Genomic DNA, 24,401 nt, shown 5'->3' with positions numbered 1-24,401 from the left:
TTGGTGATTTTCATGCAAATATTATAGAATCCGCATTTCCGCCAAATGGACTTCTTGTGGATACAAATCAGTGTGTGATGACGTAGTGCCCACAAAACAAAATTTATCTTAAGTTTTCATATACTGAATAAAAATCTAATGTTCAATGCTTATTCATCGCATTTTTGTCAGTTAAATAGAAAATGTGCCACTCTGGTCTTGGCACCTGCACTCAAGCCATCAGCTGGCAGACACAGTGCAGGTAGGTTGTGCGGGTTGTCTAGTCTACATGACGAGGTTATTCATATCTTGATTATTGTCCAGTCGTGTGGTCAAGTGCTGCAAGGAAAGATCTAGTTAAAACCCTTTTATTACATTTTTTATTTAACATTTTCCCTAAAATTACATACCCAAATCTAACTGCCTGTAGCTCAGGCCCAGAAGCAAGGATATGCATATTATTGGTACCATTTGAAAGGAAACACTTTAAAGTTTGTGGAAATGTGAAAGGAATGTAGGACAATAACACACAGTAGATCTGGTAAAAGATAATACAAAGGAAGACAACCGTTCTTTTGTATTTTTTTGTACCATCATCTTTGAAATGCAAGAGAAAGCCATAATGTATTAAAATGAAGAAGTTTAAGCTACAGCTGGCCCAGAACAGAGTGGTACGTCTTACTCTTCATTGCGGCACGTCTTGCTCTTCATATTCTGAAGGCGGATATAAATTCTAGGCATGCCAGTCTCTCTTGGCTAAGAGACGAGGAAAGACTGACTGCATCTTCTTTTTATAAGAAACAATGTGTTAAATCCCAAATTGTTTACATAGTCAACTTACACACAGCTCTGACACATACACTTACCCCACCAGACATGCCACCAGGGGTCTTTTCACCATCACCAAATCCAGAACAAATTCAAGAAAGCGTACAGTATTATAGAGCCATTATTGTATGGAACTCCATTCCATCTGATATTGCTCAATTGAACAGCAAACCTGGTTTCAGAAAACAGATAAAGCAACACCTCACGGCACAACGCCTCTCCCCTATTTGACCTAGATAGTTTGTGTATGTATTGGTATTGATCTGTAGGCTACGTGTGCCTTTTATTTATTTTTGATGTAGTTCTGTCCTTGAGCTGTTCTTGTCTATTAATGTTCTGTATTGTGTCATGTTTCATGTGGACCCCAGGAAGAGTAGCTGCTGCTTTTGCAACAACTAATGGGGATCCTAATAAAATACCAAATACCAAAAGTAGATTACCGGGGATAGGAGCAAGAACATTTTTTCTTTGTCAAACTGCAGCCAAGCATTGATCATCATGTCACCAGAATAAGACCCTCAATATTTTTTGGAAAGAAGCATCAAGCTCGACACTGTGCACTTTCACCACCCTGTGAAGTTCATAACTTAATTCATTTGTAGCCTAATAAACTGCATGGTTTCCCGAGTGGTAGTGGGAGGACCACACAACATATCACATGACTCCACATGTACTTTGATATGGTTATTACATCCTTAACATTGAAAGGCGTTTCCACTGCCATTTCCCGCATAATGATTTTTTTTAAACACAAAAGATCCCACCATGTCAAATTAACTTCAATAAAAAAAATGTATGTTGTTGAATTCTGTTTAAATGTTAGGATTCTGTGATTCCGGCAGTTTTTTTTGCAGCGCAGATTTTATAGGGCCATAACATTATCTCATAGAACAAAACATATAAGATCTGACCTTACTTTGGCGTTTATCCCAAAACCCCATTTTCCCCCCATAGGAATGGCTGAACGAACCAGAATTCATTCATTTAATTTTTTAGGACTACAAGCCGGGGAGCTCTTTCCCATTCATCCATCCTGTCCTCACCTAAAGGCAGCCTCATTCTGCTCCAGTTGGACAAGGTCCAGAGTGGTTCCCTGGATGGGGTTGACCAGACGCACCAGAGAGGCCCACTGGCCAGACCCGGCCTTGGGCGCCCCAAAGATGGCCTCTGGCAGGTTCTCATTGAGGAAGGCAGCAGCCATCTCTGCTGCCAGCTCCCTCTCATCCTCACCAGCTGCCTCAACCATCTCCTATAGAAGGGAACAACACAGAAGTGGTGTCAGTGTCAGTTACAAACAGAGAGAAAGAAAGGAAGGGAGAAGTGTGTGAGAGATATCTACATAAGTATAAGCAAAGTATTAGTCTAATTCCCCATGTCAATCTACACTGTGTGTGTAATCTCTGTATATATGCTGAGATCAGAGATGTTTAATGCTCTCTCCATTATTCTGTCAGAGAAGAGACATGAGAAACTCATCACATCAACAGCATAACACCCCTTGCCTCAAACCCTGCCTTCAATTAATCCTCTTTGGGTTTTTAGAAAAGTGCTATAAAAAACCATTGTAAATTATTTATATTGAAGTTCTTATATATACACTTTCATAATATCAGCCCACACAATATACACGGCCTGGGTGTACAACACGTAACCTCAGCCCTCCCAGTCAGAACAGAACCATACCTCTGCCATCTGCTGCTTGCGCTGGGCCTTGGTGGCCTCTGTGTAGGCATTGTGATCAGTCTCTATGAGTATCAGGTTGTTTGTCTCTGGGTGAATGACAAACTTGCGAGGTGTGTACTGCAGGGGGAAGGCCACCTGGTTGAACACAGCACCCAGCTTCTCCAAGGCCAGAATCCTAAGAGGGAGACAAAGGCAGTGTCAGAAGATGTGTACCACGTAACAGGTGTGCCATGCCACAACTCAGCCATAATGGGAACAGAAATAACATTTTAAAAAGTAAATGGAACATAACGTAAGTTAATATCAGTGTTATAATTGAAAATGAGGATGGTTGAGGGTGAATGAGAGAAAATGAGATGTGATCTATGTATATGCTGAGATCAGAGATGTTTACACTCTCCATTGGTTTGTCAGAGAAGAGACATGAAGACTCATCACTTCAACAGCATAACTGCTCTACCTTCAAGCCTTGTCAAAGACATTTCCTCAATCGACACTGGGTGTACACAAAATATAAAGGATACCTTCCTAATATGGAGTTGCCCTAATTTAGCCCTCAGAACAGCCTCAATTCATCAGAGATGTTTAATGCTCTCTCCATTATTCTGTCAAAGAGACATGAGAAACTCATCACGTCAACAGCATAACACCCCTCGCCTCAAACCCTGCCTTCAATTAATCCTCTTCGGGTTTTAGAAAAGTGCTATAAAAAAAACACCCACTACTATAACCCATTCAAAGGCACTTAAATATTTTGTCTTGCCCATTCACCCTCAATGACACACACACACACAATCCATGTCTCAATTGTCTCAAGGCTTAAATATCCTTCTTTGACCCTTCTCCTCCCCCTCATCTACACTGATTGAAGTGGATTTAACAAGTGACATCAATAAGGGATCATAGCTTTCACCTGGATTCACCTGGTCAGTTTATGTAATGGAAAGAGCAGGTGTTCCTAATGTTTTGTACACTCAGTGCAGATGTGTTTACTTTAGTTCTCTCTGTGTTTGTGTGTGTGTGTACACACCTCAGGGTGTTGGTAGAGATTGCCACAATGCCCTCTGGACACTGTTCAGAGGCGAAGCCAGAGGCATATTCCAGCGTCTCATAGGACAGGGGTGTCAGATGGAATCGGGACTGGTAGGAATAACTCAACCAGGAGCGACTCGACATGGCCAACACCTGAAGGAGATGGAGAGGTCAGAGAGGATACAAATACACACAGCCTCAATGTTATGTTTCAGCTCCATAAAGCTGCAAAAACACACCAACTAATAGGATTTCACTTACAGCTTCCTGTCCCTGCATCCTGACGCGGAAGAGCTTCACAGGTCGCGACCCCAAGTACCGAGTACGAGTATCAGACAGGTCTCCAGTCACTGGGTCCAGCACGGTCCTGAGCAACACACCATTCTGAGGAAAGACAGACATGTTAACGTCACAAATAAAAGCTCTAGTATGTCTTCCAACAGAGCACAAAATATCAAGTAATACAGTGGCAGAAGTAAACATGCAGTAACAGATAGTGTAGGTGTATATATATATATATACTGTATGCTGAGATCAGAGGTGTTTTAAACTCTCTCCATTATTTGTCAGAAAAGAGACATGAGAAAACTCATCACTTCAACAGCACCACAATATCACTCTACTCAAATGCTTCCTCAACACAGAGGACATATACACGATATACAGACAAAAGTATGTGGACACCCCTTCAAATGAGTGGATTCGGCTTGGCCTGTTGCTGACAGGTGTATAAAGTCGAGCACACAGCCATAGACAAACATTGGCAGTATAATGGCTTTCGTGAAAAGCTCAGTGACTTTCAACGTGGCAACGTTATAGGATGCCACCTTTCCAGTCAGTTTGTGATATTTCTGCCCTGGAAAAACTGTATTGTTATTGTGAAGTGGAAACGTCTAGGACAAACAACCGCTCAGCCGCTGACTTGTAGGCCACACAGGCTCACAGAACTGGACCGTTGCAAGTTTGGGGAAGGCCTGTGGTGGTTAATTTCTTTACTATCAAATGAGGAGAAACAAACTTATCACAAGAGGTCAGAGTTATACTTCAACTAAATCTTTACTAACTTGTTAATAAGGGAGCAGGTCAATACAACACACGCATATAAAGTGAATCGATTGAGTGCTCCACGTTAATAATGGCTGGTCAACGAATCAATTCAGAGCCCCGAGTCAAAAACACAAAGGTCTTTTATTGCCAAGATTCACCCCTTTCAGGCTACATGACAAACAGATTTACGGAATGGTCATAAGGTTAAGATTAGTATGAAAGATACTGTCTGCTGTGAATTATAAGTATCTCATTGTGTGGAGACCAGGGTCTGGCACCGGAGTCATCTCCCCCTGGTACCCCAGTACAGAAACATTAACTCATGCTCTGGAATGCAGTATCACCCAAAGGCATTGTAAATCTCCCAGAGGGCCATCCTCAGTAAGAACACACAGATGAGCATTCTAACAACCCCTTATTCTGTTCCATAAAACACCCATTTGATGCAATAACAGCATTATAACATACTCTTGTAATTTCTGTTCTGACGAGCCCTTTAATGTATAAGCATGACTATGCACCAATGCATTGTCCATACAGAAATGGTTTGTCAAGATTGGTGTGGAAGAACGGGACTGGCCTGCACAGACCCCTGACCTCAACCCCATCGGACACCTTTGGGATGACTTGGAAGCAAGTCCACACAGCAATGTTCCAACATCTAGTGGAAAACCTTTTCAGAAGAGTGGAGGCTGTCACAGCAGCAAAGGGGGACCAAGTCCATATTAAGGACGACCATTATTTTGGAATGAGATGTTCGTCAAGCTTTTGGTCATAGTGTATTTCACCTGCAGTCCGATGTTGAGGTAGAGAAAGCCGACAGTGCCCTTCACTCCTAGCTCATCTTCCTTCTCCACTCCTCCCATCTCCACTATACACAGAGACTCAGGCTGGGCAGGCAGGGCCTGCATACTGAGGGGCTGGAGACAGTCCTACACCACAAACACAGAGGGGTTAGTGGCTACAAACACAGCTTTGAGAGATAAACGCATGTTAAAAAGAAAAATATCCACAATGGCACAGTGTTATTTGGATTTGAACTTAGTTTTTTTCACCCTGGCTGTAATTGCAAAAAAAAATAAAAAACTTGCGCAGAGTAAACGGGCTCTAGAAGAGTTTCCTTGCAATTGTCCAAGAACATGTGGTGCTTGTTACCAACTCGCAGAGCAGTCAGTATGAATCAGATCCATTCTAAACAGATGGACAAACAGATCGCACGGGCCGCAAATTACGGTGAGAGTCGTACCGAGGGGTCCAGTGAGATGATGCGGACGGTGTTGTCCACCAGCCCCACCGCCAGGAAACGGGAGCGCTGCTCGCCAGGGGGGACATTGGCCAAGCTCATACACACCACGTCAGCTGACATCTCCTTCCTCTCTGTGTACTCATTCAGCTGGCCAGACTGGGGGGAGAGACAGAGGGGAAGGTTATCATAAACATTTACTGTCAGAAGAAAAATAACCTTTACACTGAGCAGGAGAGACTCCTCGATATTTGCAAAAAGCAGATGAAACTGGCTGAGAAAATAGACACCCAGGGGTTGAAAGTATACTCACAGGGTCCATCTCAAAGTAGACCAGCTCTCCTCCGGTCAGAGCGATAACCACCTGCCTCTGGTTGACTGCGCAGCGCACAATGGTCTTCTTCCCTGGAGTCTTCCACTCATTCACACGCTTATCAGCACGGATGTGACGGATCCCATCAGGATACACCTGTACAATAGAGTTATTCAGTTTACACAGGGCTGGGGAAGGGGCCTGGCCAGGGTGTCTAATGTTTGTGAATAGTGCTGAGATCAGTGTTCAAGCTCTCTCCATTGTAATGTCAGAGGACATGAAGACTCATCACTTCAACAGCAATATTAAATCTGTCATACACTTGATCTTCATTTCACTTTCACCATCAGCATTGTATTCCCTCCAGAACAGAAGGTGCATGTTCAGGCCTCTGTGAGAGGCGTGTGTAGTGTGGGTGACTGACCTGCACCAGAGCATCCTCCCCGAGCAGAGAGCAGGAAAGGGTGGGGGTGGTCCCCAGGAAGCCAGAGTCTGTCACTTCCTCTACGGTCTCACCGATAGACAGAACCAGGGTGGCGTTGACGAAGGAAACGATGATGTACGCGTCAAACTCATCTGGAGGAGGAGAGGTGTTTCAATGAGTAGGAATTTCACACGGAGGGGATTTCTGGACCCTTCCTTATATTCAATAAACCTATGGTTAGTGTTAATCTGATACATGAAGCAATTCATCAAAATCATCAACTACATTTAAACTCAACAAAAAAAGAAACGTCCTCTCACTGTCAACTGTGTTTATTTTCGGCAAACTCAGTATGTGTAAATATTTGTATGAACATAACAAGATTCAACAACAGACATAAATCGAACTATTGAATTATTAACGTTTAAAAATACCTAAAGTTGTATTACAAAAGTAGTTTTATATGTTTTGGCAAAGTTTACAGGCAACTTTTGAAATATTTTGTAGTGACAAAAGTAGTAGCAATTTGGAAGCAGTTTTTTTCTGGATCAAACGCGCCAAATAAATGGACATTTAGGATATATATGGACGGAATTAATCGAACAAAAGGACCAATTGTGATGTTTATGGACATACTGGAGTGCCAACAAAAGAAGCTCGTCAAAGGCATGTTTTATATTTTATTTCTGCGTTTTGTGTAGCACCTGCAGGGTTGAAATATGCTACCCTCTTTGTTTACTGTTGTGCTATCATCAGATAATAGCTTCTTATGCTTTCGCCGAAAAGCCTTTTTAAAATCTGACATGTTGGCTGGATTCACAACGAGTGTAGCTTTAATTTAGTATCTTACATGTGATTTAATGAAAGTTTGATTTTTATCATTTTATTTGAATTTGCCGCGCTGCATTTCCCTGGCTTTTGGCCAAGTGGGACGCAAGCGTCCCCTATACCATAAGAAGTTAACGACCATTCCACAGGTCCATGTTCATTAATTGTTTATGATTCATTGAACAAGCATGGGAAACAGTGTTTAAACCCTTTACAATGAAAATCGGTGAAGTTATTTTGATTATTACAAATTATCTTTGAAAGACAGGGACCTGAAAAAGGGACATTTGTTTTTTCTGAGTTTATTTATTCACAAAGTATGTATAATGCTGAGATCAGGTGTTTTAAACTCTCTCCATTGATATTTCTGTCAGAGAAGAGACATGACAAACTCATCACTTCAACAGCACAACAAACCCTGCCATGAGACTTCAGAGGAATGTGCCCTAATCTGGTACATGAAGATCAATCAATCTCATACCCTTATTTTGGTTTTTCACTAACCTAGAGCATGGCATCACAATCTTGAAATCTACATCTGTAACCCAGTGTGTAGAAGTTACAATGTCTTGACTTGTGCAGGCTAACCAGTTGGATGTGCCAAGTGTTGTGTGTAATGGATGAATGCCAGAGTGAAAGTGAAGCCAGGCCTCTATCTACCAGGCAGCTGCAGTGGAACTAGGCCACTGCACTATACCATGACAGGAAAAATCTCTGAAATCACATGACTTCTGGGAATAGTCTGGCTGAGTGACTTTTCCTCAGAATGCACTCTGATGCCAGACTACAACATGAGACTTGACAGTATTAAGATTAAAACAATGCCACTTTACAACCATGTCATACACAATAATTGCAACCAATTGCAAATACTGCCGGAGTGGACTGTAATGAGGTAGAAGGGAAAATAAACTGCAACTAGTTAAAAACATTGATGTATTTATAAAAAATCAAATAAAAAGAACAAGCACCTTCAATGTGTCGGCGCACAGTCCACACAGCATTGGGGTTACCGGGCAGCTCAGACACAGCCATCTCTGATACCTGGAGGGAACAATCAATGATCAGACTTTCATTGTAATCTAACCTAAGCATTTACCAGTCTGTTACCTCTGCATTAACATGTTGAGATTTGCTGAGATCAGAGGTATATACACTCCCTCCGGTGCTTTGTCAGAGACATGATTTCATCTCATCCAGCTTCTTAAACATGTCAAACATGAGCTGGTGTGCGAGAAAAGCAACAGCACCAGAAACGTAATACCCAAACTCTGTCCCAACTCTGGTTTCCGGTGTGCATGTGAGTGAGTATCCGCATGACTTTGTTAAAATGTCATCATTGTTCAAATAATACTGTGGCATGTGCCACATTGAGAGAATGTGTGTGTGAGCACTTTCTGGGATGGGAATGTGTAATGGGAGGTGGAATAGCAGTACACATACCTCCAGTCCATGTCTGAGGACACGGAGGGTGGATTTGGGTCCCCTGCCACAGGCCACATACAGCTGAGGAGTGTCCTCATTAGCCAAGTCAGCAATCTACACAGGGAGAGAGAAACAGATGAGGTGAGTGGAACAAGGAGCCAGTGGTGAGTAAGAGATCCGTATGTATTCTCAGAGGACAGAATTTAACAAGTAGTACAGCTCCAGAAGTAAACAAGGCAGTCTCACATGTGGTGTCTGTGTCACGTTCTAACGCTGAGATCAGAGGTGGTTAAACACTCTCCATTGATAGGTTTGGATTTGTGAGCTTTAACTATTATGAATCATAAGTTCTAATAGAGACGTGAGGGGTGCCGTAGCCCAGGATTTACACCAGGAGTTGTCTGTAGGAGGAAGGGTTATGGTGGGTGCAATTAAGCTTGGGAGGGGCTGAGAGCATGGAAAACAGTCACGTGGCAGTACTGGTAAGGGGAGAGGCGTGGATAAGGGGGTCGAGGACAGGTCTCTAAGGGGAAAGGAACCGTTTATTACCCCTATCACTTAGTTTCCTGCCTAGCAAAAAAAGATTCAATGTTTAGCAAGGAGGAGACTCCACCCACAGTGGGATACATATACCACCACTATTGTAATCATGTCTTTGTCGGTTCAACTGGTCGATCCTTTGGGAAGAATAAACTTGGTCTAAGCTTTCAGTGTCTGTTGAGTTCTTACTCTGATAATTAGAACCTAACAATATTTAGACAGAAGAGACATGAGAAACTCATCACTTCAACAGGACAACATCCTTCTCCTCAAACCTTGCCGAAAGAATTCAGAAGAATCTGTGTGTGTGTGGGGACAGCGGGTTAATGTGAATCCTACTTTTTGAAAGAAAAATCAAAAAGACAAGAATCTTTGTACTCCAAATAGCTCGCATTCAAGTAAAGTGAAAATCAGGTTCATTGTGCTATAAATAGTGGGAAAACACATCTACCCCAGCTTAAGCTGTTTACAATTCAGTTCAGTGGAACAGAGGGAAAGGTGTTCTCACTAAGTTCATCCACTACATAATCCATGGGAATCAAAAGCTAAAACCGTTGCACGCACACCAAACATACAACACAAAGAGATTCACACACACACCTGGCAGGACATGATGGGGGAGAGGTTCTCCTGCTCGTCCACCAGCACCAGGTTCTTGAGGGGGCGTGGCTGGAAGAAGAAGGTATCTCCCTCCTCCAGGGGCATGGCAGAGGAGAACTCTGGCTCTTCATCGTCATCTCCCAGATGGGCTATCTGGTACAGGTAACTAGCAGAGAGAGAAAAGAGAGAAGGCAATGAACACAAGAGAGCAAGAGGCACGGACATAGATGGGATGTGTGAGGTATTACAGTGTAATGAATGACTTACTGGTTACCAAACTCCGAGGACACAAATAAGAAGCCGGTCTTCAGCACGCACATGGATGTGGCTACAGGTATGGTGTCGAAGTACTTCATCCTGATCTCTGTAACCTGGGGGATACAAACGTTTATTTGAAATAGAAGGAATCACAGAATATCCCATCATGTGAACACTGACCCGAGTTAGTGTGTGTGCATGCTGAGATCAGAGGTGTTTATGCTCTCTCCATGTTTTTGTCAGAGAAGAGACATGAAGACTCATCACCTCGACAGCACGGTTCTATTTCCCACACATCAGATGAACACCTCTGCCCCCCCACTCCCCCAGTTCCTGTTTCAGACTGCACCCTGCTGGCCTCACCATCTCCTCATCGGTCTCCAGGGTGACCTTGAAAATGTCACCCTGCTCCGTCTGGGCCAGGAAGAAGAACATGGACTTGGTCTTGTGGGTGGCTGAGCAGACGAAGATCATACCTCGCTCAGGGTCATCCAGGTCATTCTGTGTTCAGGCAAAAGAAAAAAGAATTGAGGGCACAGTGCAGATGGTATCAAATCAATTGTGATCCACACAAACATTCAAACTGTTAACATGTATGACCATGTTTTGTTAGCCAAGTTATTTGAAATCCGTTTTCGCGTTTATAAAACATAACAGAAACTCACCCTCCTGCGTGGGATGGGACAGCGAATGTCAGGCTGGTCCCCAAAGTTTTTGTAGGTGATGTAATTCTCTGAACAGATGAGTACTCCACTGGGCCCATCAGAGCCTCCAGGAACTGGAGAAGAGAGGGGGAAAGGGTAATGATCAAACAATAGGTTTACACCTAAAAAATAATAATAATCCAGCCTGCAAACAACTCATAACCTGGCTTTGACTGCCCTCTACTGGAAATAATGTGCACTGAACAAAAATATAAATGAAACATCTAAAGTGTTGGTCCCAGATTTCACCACCACATCCAGCTTCTTCATCTGCAGGATCGTCTGAGACCAGCCACCTTGACAGCTGATAGAAACTGTTAGAAACCTTCTCTGGGAAGCTCATCTGCGTGCTCATTGACATCACCAGGACCTTTCGAAGTCGTAATCCAGTGCAGTGGGCTAATGTTCACCTTTAATGGCCACTGGCACGCTGAAGAAGTGTGCTCTTCACAGATGAATCCTGGTTTCAACTGTACCAGGCACAAGGCAGAACAGTATATATGGCATCATGCAGGCGAGTGGTTTGCTGATGTCAAAGTTGTGAACAGAGTGCCCCATGGGGGTGGTGGGGTTATGGTATGGGCAGGCATAACCTACGGACTACAAACACAATTGCATTTTATCGATGGTAATTTGAATGCACAGATATACCGTGACAAGACCCTCAGGCTCAATGTCGTGCCATTCAGCCGTTGTCATCACAGAATGATAATGCACGGCCCCATGTTGCAAGGTTCTGTACACAATTCCTGGTTGCTGAAAATGTCCCAGTGTTTCCATGGCCTGCATACTCAGACACGTCACCCATTGAGCATGTTTGGATGCTCTGGATTTACGTGTACGACAGCGTGTTAGTTTCCACCAATATCCAGCAACTTCGCACGGCCAATTAAAACATTTCAATTGACTGATTTCCTTATACATGTGACTTGTTTCAGGAAACTAGGTGTATGTCACGCAACACTACTTCACAGGAAAACTAACTTTTTTTAATTTATCAAAATGCGTTTTTGGCAGAAATGCCTACGGGAACATGTGAATTTTCACGTGCCTTAATAACAAACTTGTACGCCACCAATAAAAATGTTAAATTATGAGCCTAGTTGGTTTAGCCATGTAAGAGCAGCAACCTTCCCACTAACCATGATTGGCTGAGATAATGAATGGACTGGACATGCCGAGAGATGATTTCGGATTGGTCTGCCATGTAGCATGCTTCCGTCTATAACATGAGCTGGTCAGTATGTGTAGATAATCCTTTCTAACAAGGATTTTTTGAAACATATCACGTAGTAGAAGTGCGTAAGTGTTGCTCTCCACTTTCTATTGGACCGAGTATTGAAATCAGTGGAATTAAAGTACGATAGCTAAGGAGATGGGGAAAATACTGGTATTTGACTGCAAAGTCAAAACGAGAACACCCAGAATTCAGATGTATAAAACACCTTTCTCCTGATTACATTTTCAAAATAAGGGCAACCATGGCATCCGTGACACAGAGGGAGAAGTGTCCATCCAAGTAAGAGTCTAACTAGATACATTTTCAGATATTATACATTTCTAATTTAGTCAGAAAGTTGTTTTCATGTCAAGTTAGTGTACTGTTAGCTAGCTAGTGTTAGCTGGCCGGCTCGCTAACTTTACATGTATGATCTGATTAGTAATATCACTTGTATCTCAGAGCCTTTTGCATTGCTAGTTCTAGCCTAATGTTAGCTATCTAACATTGAACCTGGTTGGTTAGCTCCCTGCAGATTCTTTCAGGGTAGTAACGTTATGAGTTGGGACCGTGGTTCATTGTTTAGCTAGCTAGCTACATGTCAAAACACTATGCATGTATGCATTTCAAGAGAATGTTCATGTAACCGCGACAACTGTCGATAGACGTAGCTGGTAAATTCGCTCTGGCTATCTAATATGATTTCAGAGCACTCACCTTGGAGTGTGCCAAAGCGCAGAATAACCGACCTATTGCTGAGGGCACGACAAAGCCTATTTCCCCTCGGTAGACTGAAAAGATTTGGCATGGGTCCTCAGATCCTCAATAAGTTCTACAGCTGCACCATCGAGAGCATCCTGACTGGTTGCATCACTGCCTGGTATAGCAACTGCTAGTAGGCACTACAGTAGGTAGTACGTGGGGCCCAGTACATCAATGGGGCCAAGCTTCCTGCCATCCAGGACCTCTATACCAGGCGGTGTCAGAGGAAGGCCCAAAAAATTGTCAAAGACACCAGCCTCCCTAGTCATAGACTGTTCTCTCTGCTACCACACGGCAAGCTGTACCGGAGCGCTAAGTCTAGGTCCAAAGGCTTCTTAACAGCTTCTACCCCCAAGACATAATACCCCTGAACAGCTAATCAAATGGCTATCCAGACGATTTGCATTGTTCCCTCCCCCTCTTTCACGCTGCTGCTTCTCTGTTCATTATCTATGCATAATCACTCACATTTTATTTAACTAGGCAAGTCAGTTAAGAACAAATTCTTATTTACAATGATGGCCAAACCCAGACGAGGCTGGGCCAATTGTGTGCCGCCCTAAGGGACTCCCAATCTCGGCCAGTTGTAATACAGCCTGCAATCAAACCAGGGTGTCTGTAGTGTTACCTCTAGTACTGAGATGCAGTGCCTTAGACCACTTGGGAGCCCTACATGTACATATAACCTCAATTACCTCAACTAACCCGTGCCTCAGCACATTGACTATGTACCGGTACCCCCTGTATATAGTCTTGCTATTGTTATTTTACTGTTGCTCTTTAATTGTTATATACAGTCAGCCAAAAATAATGAACCCTTGCACTTTTTTCAAATAATGCACAATTTCTTCCAGAAGACTGTTGAAATTAAAACATATTTTGGTATCCACATATGTATATCTTCGGTATGCAGTTGTCAAAAACAAACTAATCTGAATCATTTACTAAATCTTAGCTAATTCCAGAAAGAAATCCTAAAATGGCCCAGACAATATTATTGCCACTGTCTAGAAGTATTTTAGATTTCAAGCAGGTGATTATCATTTACTTTGGAATTGAACTCCCCTGTTGTGAGTTGAAGGTGCATGCAGTATAAAAATCACATCTTATAATATAACCCTAATAGAGAAAAGGACTCATTCTCCTGTTTTGTGTTACTGTGTGTACCGCAATGAGCATGGACAAAATAACGAAAACCAGAGAATTATCTGAGGTCAGACACAAGACGAACCACCCTTTCTGTCTCTGCCTGGCCGGTTCCCCTCTCTCCACTGGGATTCTCTGCCTCTAACCCTATTATGGGGGCTGAGTCACTGGCTTACTAGTGCTCTTCCATGCTGACCCTAGTAGGGGTGCGTCACTTGAGTGGGTTGAGTCACTGACGTGATCTTCATGTCCGGGTTGGCACCCCACTCGGGTTCATGCAGTGAGGGATATCTTCGTGTGGTATACTCAGCCTTGTCTCAGGGTAGTAAGTTGATGGTTGAAGATATCCCTCTAGTAGTGTGGGGGCTGTGCTTTGGCAAAGTAGGTAGGGTTATATCCTGCCTGGTTGGCCCTGTCCGGGGTTATAGTCGGACGGGGCCACAGTGTCTCCCGACGCCTCCTGTAATTATGCTGCAATAGTTTGTGTCGAGGGGGGGGGGGGGGCTAGGGTCAATCTGTTATATCTGGAGTCTTATCCGGTGTCCTGTGTGAATTTAAGCGCTCTCTCAGCCCTAGGACCATGCCTTAGTACTATTATTTGACCCTGCTGGTCATCTATGAACATTTGAACATCTTGGCCATGTACTGTTATAATCTCCTCTCGGCACAGCCAGAAGACTGGCCACCCCTCAGAGCCTGGTTCCTCTCTAGGTTTCTTCCTAGGTTCCTGCCTTTCTAGAGAGTTTTGTCTAGAAATAGCTAGCAAACTTGCCAATATTAGCCAGTTAGCTTGGGGTTCTTGACTGGTCAGAATGCTTGGATCAACCCTACTCCTCGGCCAGAGCGTCCAGTGTGCGCTCTGAACACTCAAGAGAGCGAAACGCTCTGAATTTATGAACGGATAAACTGACAACGCTCTGAGTTTATGAACACCCAGAGCACACTCTGGCACTCCAGATTAAATTTACAGAAACACTTGTAGTATAAACCAGCCTATAGTTTTGAAATGTTTGGTTGTTTAGTACATAGCCTCATATGTGAATCCTTACAGAGATGGGTGAGGCTAAAGCTTTAGAGGGTGTGAACAATACTGAATGGGAGTAGACAAAGAGCCCTCCAGTAGGTGTACCAAAACATTCAAGGGTCATTTTATCAAAAGTGAGGTTACAAGTTAATCAACTTTCAAACCAGAATTACTTTCCCTTGTTCCTCAACTGTAATGTGTGATATACTATTTTTGAGCGCTGAGTCTCCAATATGCAATGTAATCCCCCCCCTCGCTATATTGGAAATCGAGCTGGTTGGTCACATATGAACTGTAATGCCGGTAAAAAAAAATTGATGCATGTTGCGTTTACATTATTGTTCAGTGTAGAATACCTGTAATGAGGAAGTTGCCGTGCTCCTCCAGGGCCTCGCTGTACTTGCGCACAACGTGGTTCAGACCCAGGTCCAGCTCATAAAAGGTCAGGGTTTGCTGGGTGTTGGCTGCAGCCTCGCCAGTGGGGTCATTGTCAGCTTCCTGGAAGGAGGGAGAGGTCATAGGCCACACACAGTGAGTCAGTGGAAATGAAGAGGACAGGATGAGGATTTACAGGACATCTTTAGTAGCAAAGCAGCAGGATTGTGTTGGAATCAGAGGTGTTTAAGCTCCCTACAGTGGTTTGTCAGAGAAGAGACATGAAGACTCATCAATTCAATAGCACTTGGGTGTATAGAAAATAAAACAGAAGCACATCTGAGCCTGTGTGTAAACATAGATTAGGTCCATTTCTTTAGTACGTAACAAGAGCGCATGAGCAAATTCACAAATCATAGCAGTCAGTGCTAGGCTCTCACCTCATAGTCCATCTCCAGACAGGCAAACATGGGGTTTTCAAAGCCCACATCAACTCCTACCACATGGTAGACCAGCGTGTTGGCCTTGTGAGCCTCCAGGGGAGAGGAGATGGTGAGACGCGCTGCTGCATCTCTGTTCAGGATGTACACCAGCTTCTGCTTCTCAATGGCACCTGGAAACACAGGGGTAATTAGTAAACTACAACACCTGGAAACAGAGGTAATTAGCAAACTAGACAAAAAACATGTCCATTGCAACAGGGCATTCTGTCATCGTGCCAAGATTTGTCAACTTGAAATTTTGTTGAAATTTCAAACCATTACCAACTCTCTCCACAACAGAATATCTCTCAGTTCTCTGAGCTCTTTACCTATCATGACTGCTCTGCCCTTGGGGTCGACGGCGAGGAACTGTCCAGGGACGATGCGACGACATCCACTCTTGCCAAAGGTCTCCTGGTGGATCTTCTCGAACATGTTCTTGGAGGGGTGGTACTCAAGGATCACGATGCGGCCTGAGTCACTGCCCACCACAATATAGTCTGTGTATCAAAACCACAAATGTCTCAAATTTAAAATAAGCGCTTTTCAACCACACACATAAAACTTGCATCTACTTCACACTAGGATTGGGCGATGTCAACATTGGTCCTATCGTGATTACGTATCCATAAAACACTGCGATATACGATGTTATCGCCTACTATTGGCCCCCAAAAAAGATATTATAATAATTTTAAACCGACTAAAACGTCCATTGAGCTATAGCGGAAAATGTATTGCTACAACTGAATGAATCATGACGAAAGACAATGTTGTTGAAAGCCTGGGCAGAGGCTAAGTACAGACTCAACTTTTCAAATATCCTTTCTGGTGGAAGAGCTTCAGCATGGAGCAGGTTTGTATCTGTGTGAACTGGGACAATTTCAGCTTCCAGGAACTGTGCATTATCATGCCAAAACATGAGTTATCACGTTTGTCCCCAGCGCCGGGGTAATGATCTTTTAACCAGGTGAATGGATTATCTTGGTAAAGGAGAAATGCTCACTAACAGGGATGTAAACAAATTTGTGCACAACATTGAGAAATAAACTTTGTGCATATGGAACATTTATTTTATTTCAGCCCATTTTACATGTTGCGTTTATATTTTTGTTCAGCATAGTTAATAGACCAATAAGAAAGAGTTCCATACCTCTCTGCCAATAACAGTTTTCCCCTCCCCACTCAGACAGACAGTCCTGGAAAAAGTCTTGCTTGAGGAATTGCTCAATAACACTTTACTTAACTTCACTAGGGTAGGTGGCACTATTTTCACCTCCAGATGAAACGCGTGCCCAAAGTAAACTGCCTGCTACTCAGGCCCAGAAGCTAGGATATGCATATAACAAGTAGATTTGGATAGAAAACACTCCAAAGTTTCTAAAACTGTTAAAATAATGTCTGAGTATAACAGAACTGAAATGGCAGGCAAAAACCAGAGGAAAATCCATCCAGGAAGTGCCATTATTTTGAAATGGCTGTTTTTCCAATGAAAGCCTATCCACCATTTAAAGGGATAGGATCCAGTTTCCGTTCCCTATGGCTTCCACTAGTTGTGAAGTCTTTAGACATTGTTTCAGGCTTTTATTGTGAAAAATGATGGAGAATGACAAATTTGAATGAGTGGATAGTGGGATGTCCCCAGAGCCGTTTCCTTTACCAGTTAAGCTTTATTTTGATGTATTACACTTGTGATTTCATGAAAGTTAAATATGTACAATAATTTAATTTGTATTTGGCGCTCTGCAATTTCACAGGATGTTAGCCAGGTGGGACGCTACCGTCCCACACCCCCTAGAGGGGTTAACACCAGCGTCATGTTATAATAACCTGCTATAATATGACCATAACACTGTCATGATACACATTATATTTACACCTGTTGTGACATATATTGCTTGATTTTATGGCTGGTTATGACACCTACATAAGAGTGTCAAAACCTACCACACATTGCTATATTTATTGAGCATGTTAAATGCTCACTGTAATTGCGCACACATTGATGTCAGACATGCCCCGTTGCTGATGACAGGGATGAATGCAGGAGCAGATTGCAGGACAAGACATCCTCTTTTTGACATAATAGGCTTATCTTCCGTATATGATTATGGGGGCCATAGCGCGTCTTGAGTGTCATAAAGTATATTTTCTTAGTCCAAGTAAAGTGACACAGAATGATCATAATGCTTCATGACAGTGTTATAAAGCATATTTTCTACAAGTTGTAAAAAATAGACTGAAAAAAACATGACTAAAGGATTCATTACAACAAAAACAAAGGACTCAAGAGAAACTTAACGAAAGGAAACTTCTTGGCATGACCATTTATGAACTGCTTATGAACCGTGAACATGTTGACGACACTGATTACCAATTGCACTTTGCTAAGAATATATATATATATATATATATATATATATATATATATATATATATATATATATACACACACACACACATACATTTTTTTTACCATTTTCATTGAAAACTATCACAGTAAGGTACTTCCTTATTTATTGGATAAAAGCGTCTGCTAAATGGCATATATATATATATATATATATATATAAAACCAGAAATGACTTGATATTGTGATAACTGCGGCATTAGACCATAAACTTGTCTTAAAGCTTTTGATAGGCCTAGTAGGATAGGTTATTGCCAATTTGGTATTCAACCTTGCAGAGGGATTTTCCTTAAGATTTTTCTGTAGGCTATTGTTGTTTGTACTCTCTCATTATTAGCACTATGGATACCTTGTGATTTTAGGCTATTCAAAGTACTTATTGAGATGGAACGAAAGTCACAATCATTATATACAGTGTATTCGGAAAGTATTCAGAGCCTCATTCTAAAATGGATTGTTTTTTCCCCCCTCAAACACACAATAACCCATAATGATGAAGCAAAAACAGGTTTAGACATTTTAGCAAATGTATTAAAAATAAAAACTGAATGTCACATTTAAATAAGTATTCAGACCCTTTACTCAGTACTTTGTTTTAGCACCTTTGGCAGCGATTACAGCAGTCTTCTTGGGTATGACGCTGCAAGCATGTATTTGGGGGGTTTCTCAAATTCTTCTCTGCAGATCCTCTCAAGCTCGGTCAGGTTGGATGGAGTGTCTCCTTACACAGCTATTTTTAGGTCTCTCCAGAGATTTTTGATCGGGTTCAAGTCTGGGCCCCCGAAGGACATTCAGAGACTTGCCCCGAAGCCACACCTGCATTGTCTTAGCCGTGTGCTTAGGGTTGGTGGAAGGTGAACCTTCGCCCCAGTCTGTGGTCCTGAGCGCTCTGGAGCAGGTTTTTAATCAAGGATCTCTCTCCATTCATCTTTACCTCGATCCTGACGAGTCTCCCAGTCCATGCGACTGAAAAACATCCCCACAGCATGATGCTGCCACCACCATGCTTCACCGTTTGGATGGTGCAAGGTTTCCTCCAGACGTGACGCTTGGCATTCAGGCCAGAGTTCAATCTTGGTTTCATCAGACCAGAGAATCTTGTTTCATATGGTCTGAGAGTCTTTAGGTGCCTTCAGACAAACTCAAAACAGGCTGTCATGTGCCTTTTACTGAGGAGTGGCTTCCGTAAGGCCACTCTAGCACAAAGGCCCGATTGGTGGAGTGCTGCAGAGATGGTTGTTCTTCTGGAAGGGTCTCCCATCTCCGCAGAGGAACTCTGCCAGAATGACCATCAGGTTCTTGGTCACCTCCCTGACCAAGGCCCTTCTCCCCCGATTGCTCAGTTTGGCCAGGCAACCAGCTCTAGAAGGAGTCTTGGTGTTCCAAATTTCTTACGTTTAAGAATGATGGAGGCCACGGTGTTCTCGGTGACCTTCAATGCTGCAGACATTTTTTGGTACCCTTTCCCAGATCTGTGCCGACACAAACCTGTATCGGAGCTCTAAGACAATTCCTTCGACCTCTGACATGCACGGTCAACTGTGGGACCTTATATAGACAGGTGTGTGCCTTTCCAAATAATGTACAATCAATTGAATTTACCACAGGTGGACCAGTCAAGTTTTAGAAACATCTCAAAGGAGATCAATGAAAACAAGATGCACCGGAGCTCAATTTCAAGTCTCATGGTATAGGGTCTGAATAAGTATGCAAGTAAGGCATTTGTTTTTTATTTGTAATACATTAGCAAACATTTCTAAAAACCTGTTGTCGCTTTGTCATTATGATGTATTGTGTGTAGATTGATGAGGAAAACAATTTAATCAATTTTAGAATAATGCTGTACGTAACAAAATGTGGGAAAAGTCAAAGGGTCTGAATACTTTCTAAATGCACTGTATTTACAGCAAAAAAAATAAATCCCCAGTGTACATGCTGACACACACACATACATCTCATAACACACACACACCTTTAGTTCCTCCTGTCAGCCTGAAGGCCATGAGGGAGCGAATGATACCAAACACCTCCATGGTAAGCAGGGTGTGAACCTTCCCTGTGTTGGCATCTGGACGCAACAGCTCAATTATCTTCCCCCTGGAAACAACTATCTCCTGCATCTTGGTTCCTGCAAGGCAAGACAACAATGATAACCATACCAGATCACAGGTTACATTATCCATGTTATATAGACTCAGGGAGACCCCAAGATAATAATGTTTATGTACCTGAGAAGTTTCCATGGATGGCGTGGGTGATGCCAGTGGCACGCTGCAGGGTCAGGTTATACAGAAACATAGTGTCTGTTTCTCTACCTTCAGGTGCAGGTCAAAGAGGCCACAACAACACCAGGTTCTGAGGAAGAAAGGAGGAGTACGTGTTTTGCATTGCCGCAAACATGTGTTATAACATAGCTAACTTAGTGCGGTAGCTAGCTAACTATTGCACAGTGATGTTATTGTGGATACTGTAGACACATTATACACCCGCAAGCAAAAACATTGTCAACTCAGTTGATGATAGCTAGCTACACAACATAGACTACAAACAAAGGCGCTTTCAAAGACACGGGTGCCGCTGCTAGTTAGCTACTACGTAGAGCCCAGCCTAGCCAACTGTGTAAAGTTGATTCTACACAAACCCATCGGTCATTGTTGCAACCAGCCAGGTCCAACCTAACCGCAATAATAACAGTAACGTTGGCCCACCATTACAAAATATTTTAACGAAATAGACCATGTAACTTTGCAAAACAAGGCTTGCTTGCTCGAGTTAGCTAACCTAGCACTCGCAGTTGTTTCATTCAATCACTCCGTATACCCACAAGCGCCCATCTTCAAAATTGAGGAAGACGTTAAAAAAAAGCATATTGATATATATTTTGTTTTCTATGTTGTATTGTGCGGATATTGTATGAAAATGATTTACCGATGTATCAGTTAGGATTAAACTGATATCAACTAGATTATGAATTTCAGTCACACCGTCAACTTGTTGATACTTCTGCGGACAAACGCCTTCCTGTCGATCGTGGGTCCTCTTCACGATCTGCGACGTCATCAAAAATCGGTCCACAATGTGCCTGAGACCAAAATACACAATTATATGGGAATAACACGAAACTCAAAGCAGTTACGCCATATAATTTATAGAAAATATACATTTTACTTGTCTTGAAATTATCCGAAAAATATAATGAAAATGCGCAATTAATTACAGTTGACGAGCTATTCCAATAGGTGGCGACAATGCCCATGCTTTGCTTAGGTTGGACAAAAGGTGCAGGTGCAGCCGTGCAGGGAATAAGTCAGTGTGGACTGCAGATTCAGAGAGATCATTTCTGATTGTTCATTTTTTATTGTTTATTTCCCTTTTGTTTATTGTATATTTCACTTACTATGGCAATGTAAACATGTTTCCCATGCCAATAAAGCCTTATGGATGTAATTTAATTGAGACATTTCCTCCTAAAAGCATCCACAACGTGTTAGAATAAAGTCACTATAGCTCACAGAAATGACATGATGTAAAGGTTCTGAACTGAAATATGTCTAGCAGCATATACATTTTGGGGATAAGTTCATGTGCATAATAAAGACAGTACAGTTCCCGCTCAGCCCAGTCAAAACTGTTCGCTGCTCTGGCTCCCCAATGGTGGAACAAACTCCCTCACGACGCCAGGACAGCGGAGTCAATCACCACCTTCCGGAGACACCTGAAACCCCACCTCTTTAAGGAATACCTAGGATAGGATAAAGTAATCCTTCTCACCCCCCTTAAAATATGTAGATGCACTATTGTAAAGTGGCTGTTCCACTGGATGTCATAAGGTGAATGCACCAATTTGTAAGTCGCTCTGGATAAGAGCGTCTGCTAAATGACTTAAATGTAAATGTAAAGAGTTCCCTACAGCAGTGGTTCCCAAACTTTTCATAGTCCCATACCCCTTCAAACATTCAACCTCCAGCTGTGTATCCCCTCTATCACCAGGGTCAGCGCACTCTCCAATTATTGTAAGCCTGCCACACACTATACGATACATTTATTAAACATATGAATGAGTGTGAGTTTTTGTCACAACCCAGCTCGTGGGAACTGACAAAGAGCTCTTATAGGACCAGGGCACAAGTAATAATATAATAATAATCAATAATTTTGCTCTTTATTTAAACATCTTACATATAAAACCTTATTTGTTCAATGAAAATTGTGAATAACTCACCATATGTTAAAGAGAAGGGTGTGCTTGAAAGGATGCACATAACTCTGCAATGTTGGGTTTTATTGGAGAGTCTCAGTCTTAAATAATTTCCACACACAGTCTGTGCCTGTATTTAGTTTGCATGCTAGTGAGGGCTGAGAATTCACTCTCACATAGGTATGTGGTTGGAAAGGGCAACAGTGTCTTAAAAGCTAGATTTGCCAAGGCAGGATACTCTGAGGATACCCAATCCAGAAATCTGGCAGTGGCTTTTGATTCAATTCAATTTTCACAGAACCGCTTGTTGCAATTTCAATGAGGCTCTCTTGTTCAGATATCGGTAAGTGGACTGGAGGCAGGGCATGAAAGGGATAACAAATCCAGTTGTTTGTGTCATCCGTCTCAGGAAAGTACCTGCGTAATTGCGCATGCAACTCACTCAGGTTCTTCGCTATATCACATTTGACATTGTCCGTAAGCTTGAGTTCATTTGCACACAAAAAAATCCTACAATAATGGAAAGACCTGTGTGTTGTCCTTGATAATGCAGACAGCGAAGAGCTCCAACTTCTTAATCGTAGCCTCAATGTTGTCCTTCACATTGAATATAGTTGCAGAGAGTCCCTGTAATCCTAGATTTAGATTATTCATCACCCATATAGGCCAGTCGTGTGAGAAACTCGCCATCATGCAAGCGGTCAGACAAGTGAAAATTATGGTCAAAAAATAAAACTTTACTTAAAAGCTTGTCTCTCAATTTAAAAAAAAAACATGTCAATACTTTGCCCCTTGATAACAAGCGCACTCTGTATGTTGTAAAAGTGTTACATAGTCGCTGCCCATATCATTGCATAATGCAGAAAATACACGTGTGTTCAGGGTCCTTGCTTTAACAAAGTTAACCATTTTCGCAGAAGTGTCCAAAACGTATTTTAAGCTGTCAGGCATTCCCTTGGCAGCAAGAGCCTCTCGGTGGATGCTGCAGCATACCCAAGTGGTGTCGGGAGCAACTGCTTGCATGCGCGTTACCACTCCACTATCTCTCCCTGTAATGGCTTTTGCGCCATCAGTACAGATACTAACACATCTTGACCACCAAAGTCCATTTGATGTCACAAAGCTGTCCAGTACTTTAACAATATCCTCTCCTGTTGTCCTGGTTTCCAGTGGTTTGCAGAAGTGGATGTCTTCCATAATTGACCCCCCATAAACGTAACAGACATATACCAGGAGCTGTGCCAAGCCAGCCACGTCTGTTGACTCATTCAGCTGTAACATATAATTCACTGGCATATAATTCACAAAGCAGTAATTGTTTCAAAACATCTCCTGCCATGTCACTGATGCGTCATGGAACAGTGTTGTTTGATGGAGACGTTGTCTGTATAGTTTTTGTTGGCCTTTTCCCCCAGCATTGTCCCTGTCATGTTTTGTCATTTATTATCTTGTCTTGTCCCTGTGCTTCCCATTCTATTCGTTTCCCTCTGCTGGTCTTATTAGGTTCTTTCCCTCTTTCTGATTATCCCTCTTCCTTTGTGTTCTCCCCCTCCCTCTCTCACTCTCGTGTTTTCCTCAGATGCTCTGAGCAGGTGTCTGATTTGACAGGCAAGTGCCTGGAGGAATATCAGTTGTGTTTTTTGTTTGATCTAAAGACTCGCACGGTCTTCAGAAGGAGTCGGTCCCAGAGCCAACGAGATCCAAGGAGCCCTTCCTCCTCACCGTGGAGAACCTCGTATGATTGTAGTATTGATCTCCTTCCAGGGGACCCACTCCTCCGGGCAGCCCCTCGGGGTAGACTATACTCTCTGTCGAGAATGGGGGCTCCCGAAGTTCCAGTAAAGAGGAGATGCTCTCGAGGATTATTTGTCTGTGTCTCTT

The 24,401-nt window shown here is 42.7% G+C and overlaps 1 protein-coding gene across 1 annotated transcript in view; it reads right to left on the bottom strand.

Annotated features, from left to right (window-relative positions):
• sf3b3 (splicing factor 3b, subunit 3) overlaps positions 1 to 21,375 on the bottom strand; it is a 40,141-nt gene extending 18,766 nt beyond the window's left edge. Inside the window, exons 1-20 of the mRNA XM_046352316.1 lie at positions 21,251 to 21,375; positions 20,551 to 20,677; positions 20,295 to 20,450; positions 16,242 to 16,412; positions 15,871 to 16,043; positions 15,412 to 15,553; positions 10,866 to 10,978; positions 10,564 to 10,701; positions 10,210 to 10,313; positions 9,943 to 10,108; positions 8,821 to 8,916; positions 8,349 to 8,421; positions 6,550 to 6,701; positions 6,126 to 6,281; positions 5,816 to 5,971; positions 5,358 to 5,501; positions 3,784 to 3,906; positions 3,521 to 3,675; positions 2,491 to 2,665; positions 1,851 to 2,056 (exon numbers count right to left, since the gene is read on the bottom strand). Coding sequence (XP_046208272.1) covers positions 1,851 to 2,056; positions 2,491 to 2,665; positions 3,521 to 3,675; positions 3,784 to 3,906; positions 5,358 to 5,501; positions 5,816 to 5,971; positions 6,126 to 6,281; positions 6,550 to 6,701; positions 8,349 to 8,421; positions 8,821 to 8,916; positions 9,943 to 10,108; positions 10,210 to 10,313; positions 10,564 to 10,701; positions 10,866 to 10,978; positions 15,412 to 15,553; positions 15,871 to 16,043; positions 16,242 to 16,412; positions 20,295 to 20,450; positions 20,551 to 20,620 — 2,669 coding nt within the window. The 5' untranslated portion in view covers positions 20,621 to 20,677; positions 21,251 to 21,375. The remainder of the gene's footprint in view (positions 1 to 1,850; positions 2,057 to 2,490; positions 2,666 to 3,520; positions 3,676 to 3,783; positions 3,907 to 5,357; positions 5,502 to 5,815; positions 5,972 to 6,125; positions 6,282 to 6,549; positions 6,702 to 8,348; positions 8,422 to 8,820; positions 8,917 to 9,942; positions 10,109 to 10,209; positions 10,314 to 10,563; positions 10,702 to 10,865; positions 10,979 to 15,411; positions 15,554 to 15,870; positions 16,044 to 16,241; positions 16,413 to 20,294; positions 20,451 to 20,550; positions 20,678 to 21,250) is intronic.
• Between the last annotated feature and the right edge of the window lie 3,026 nt (positions 21,376 to 24,401).

Source organism: Oncorhynchus gorbuscha, linkage group LG01 (assembly GCF_021184085.1).
Source record: "Oncorhynchus gorbuscha isolate QuinsamMale2020 ecotype Even-year linkage group LG01, OgorEven_v1.0, whole genome shotgun sequence".
NCBI classification, from domain to species: Eukaryota; Metazoa; Chordata; class Actinopteri; order Salmoniformes; family Salmonidae; genus Oncorhynchus; species Oncorhynchus gorbuscha.
This window is presented reverse-complemented; position numbering and strand designations above follow the sequence as displayed.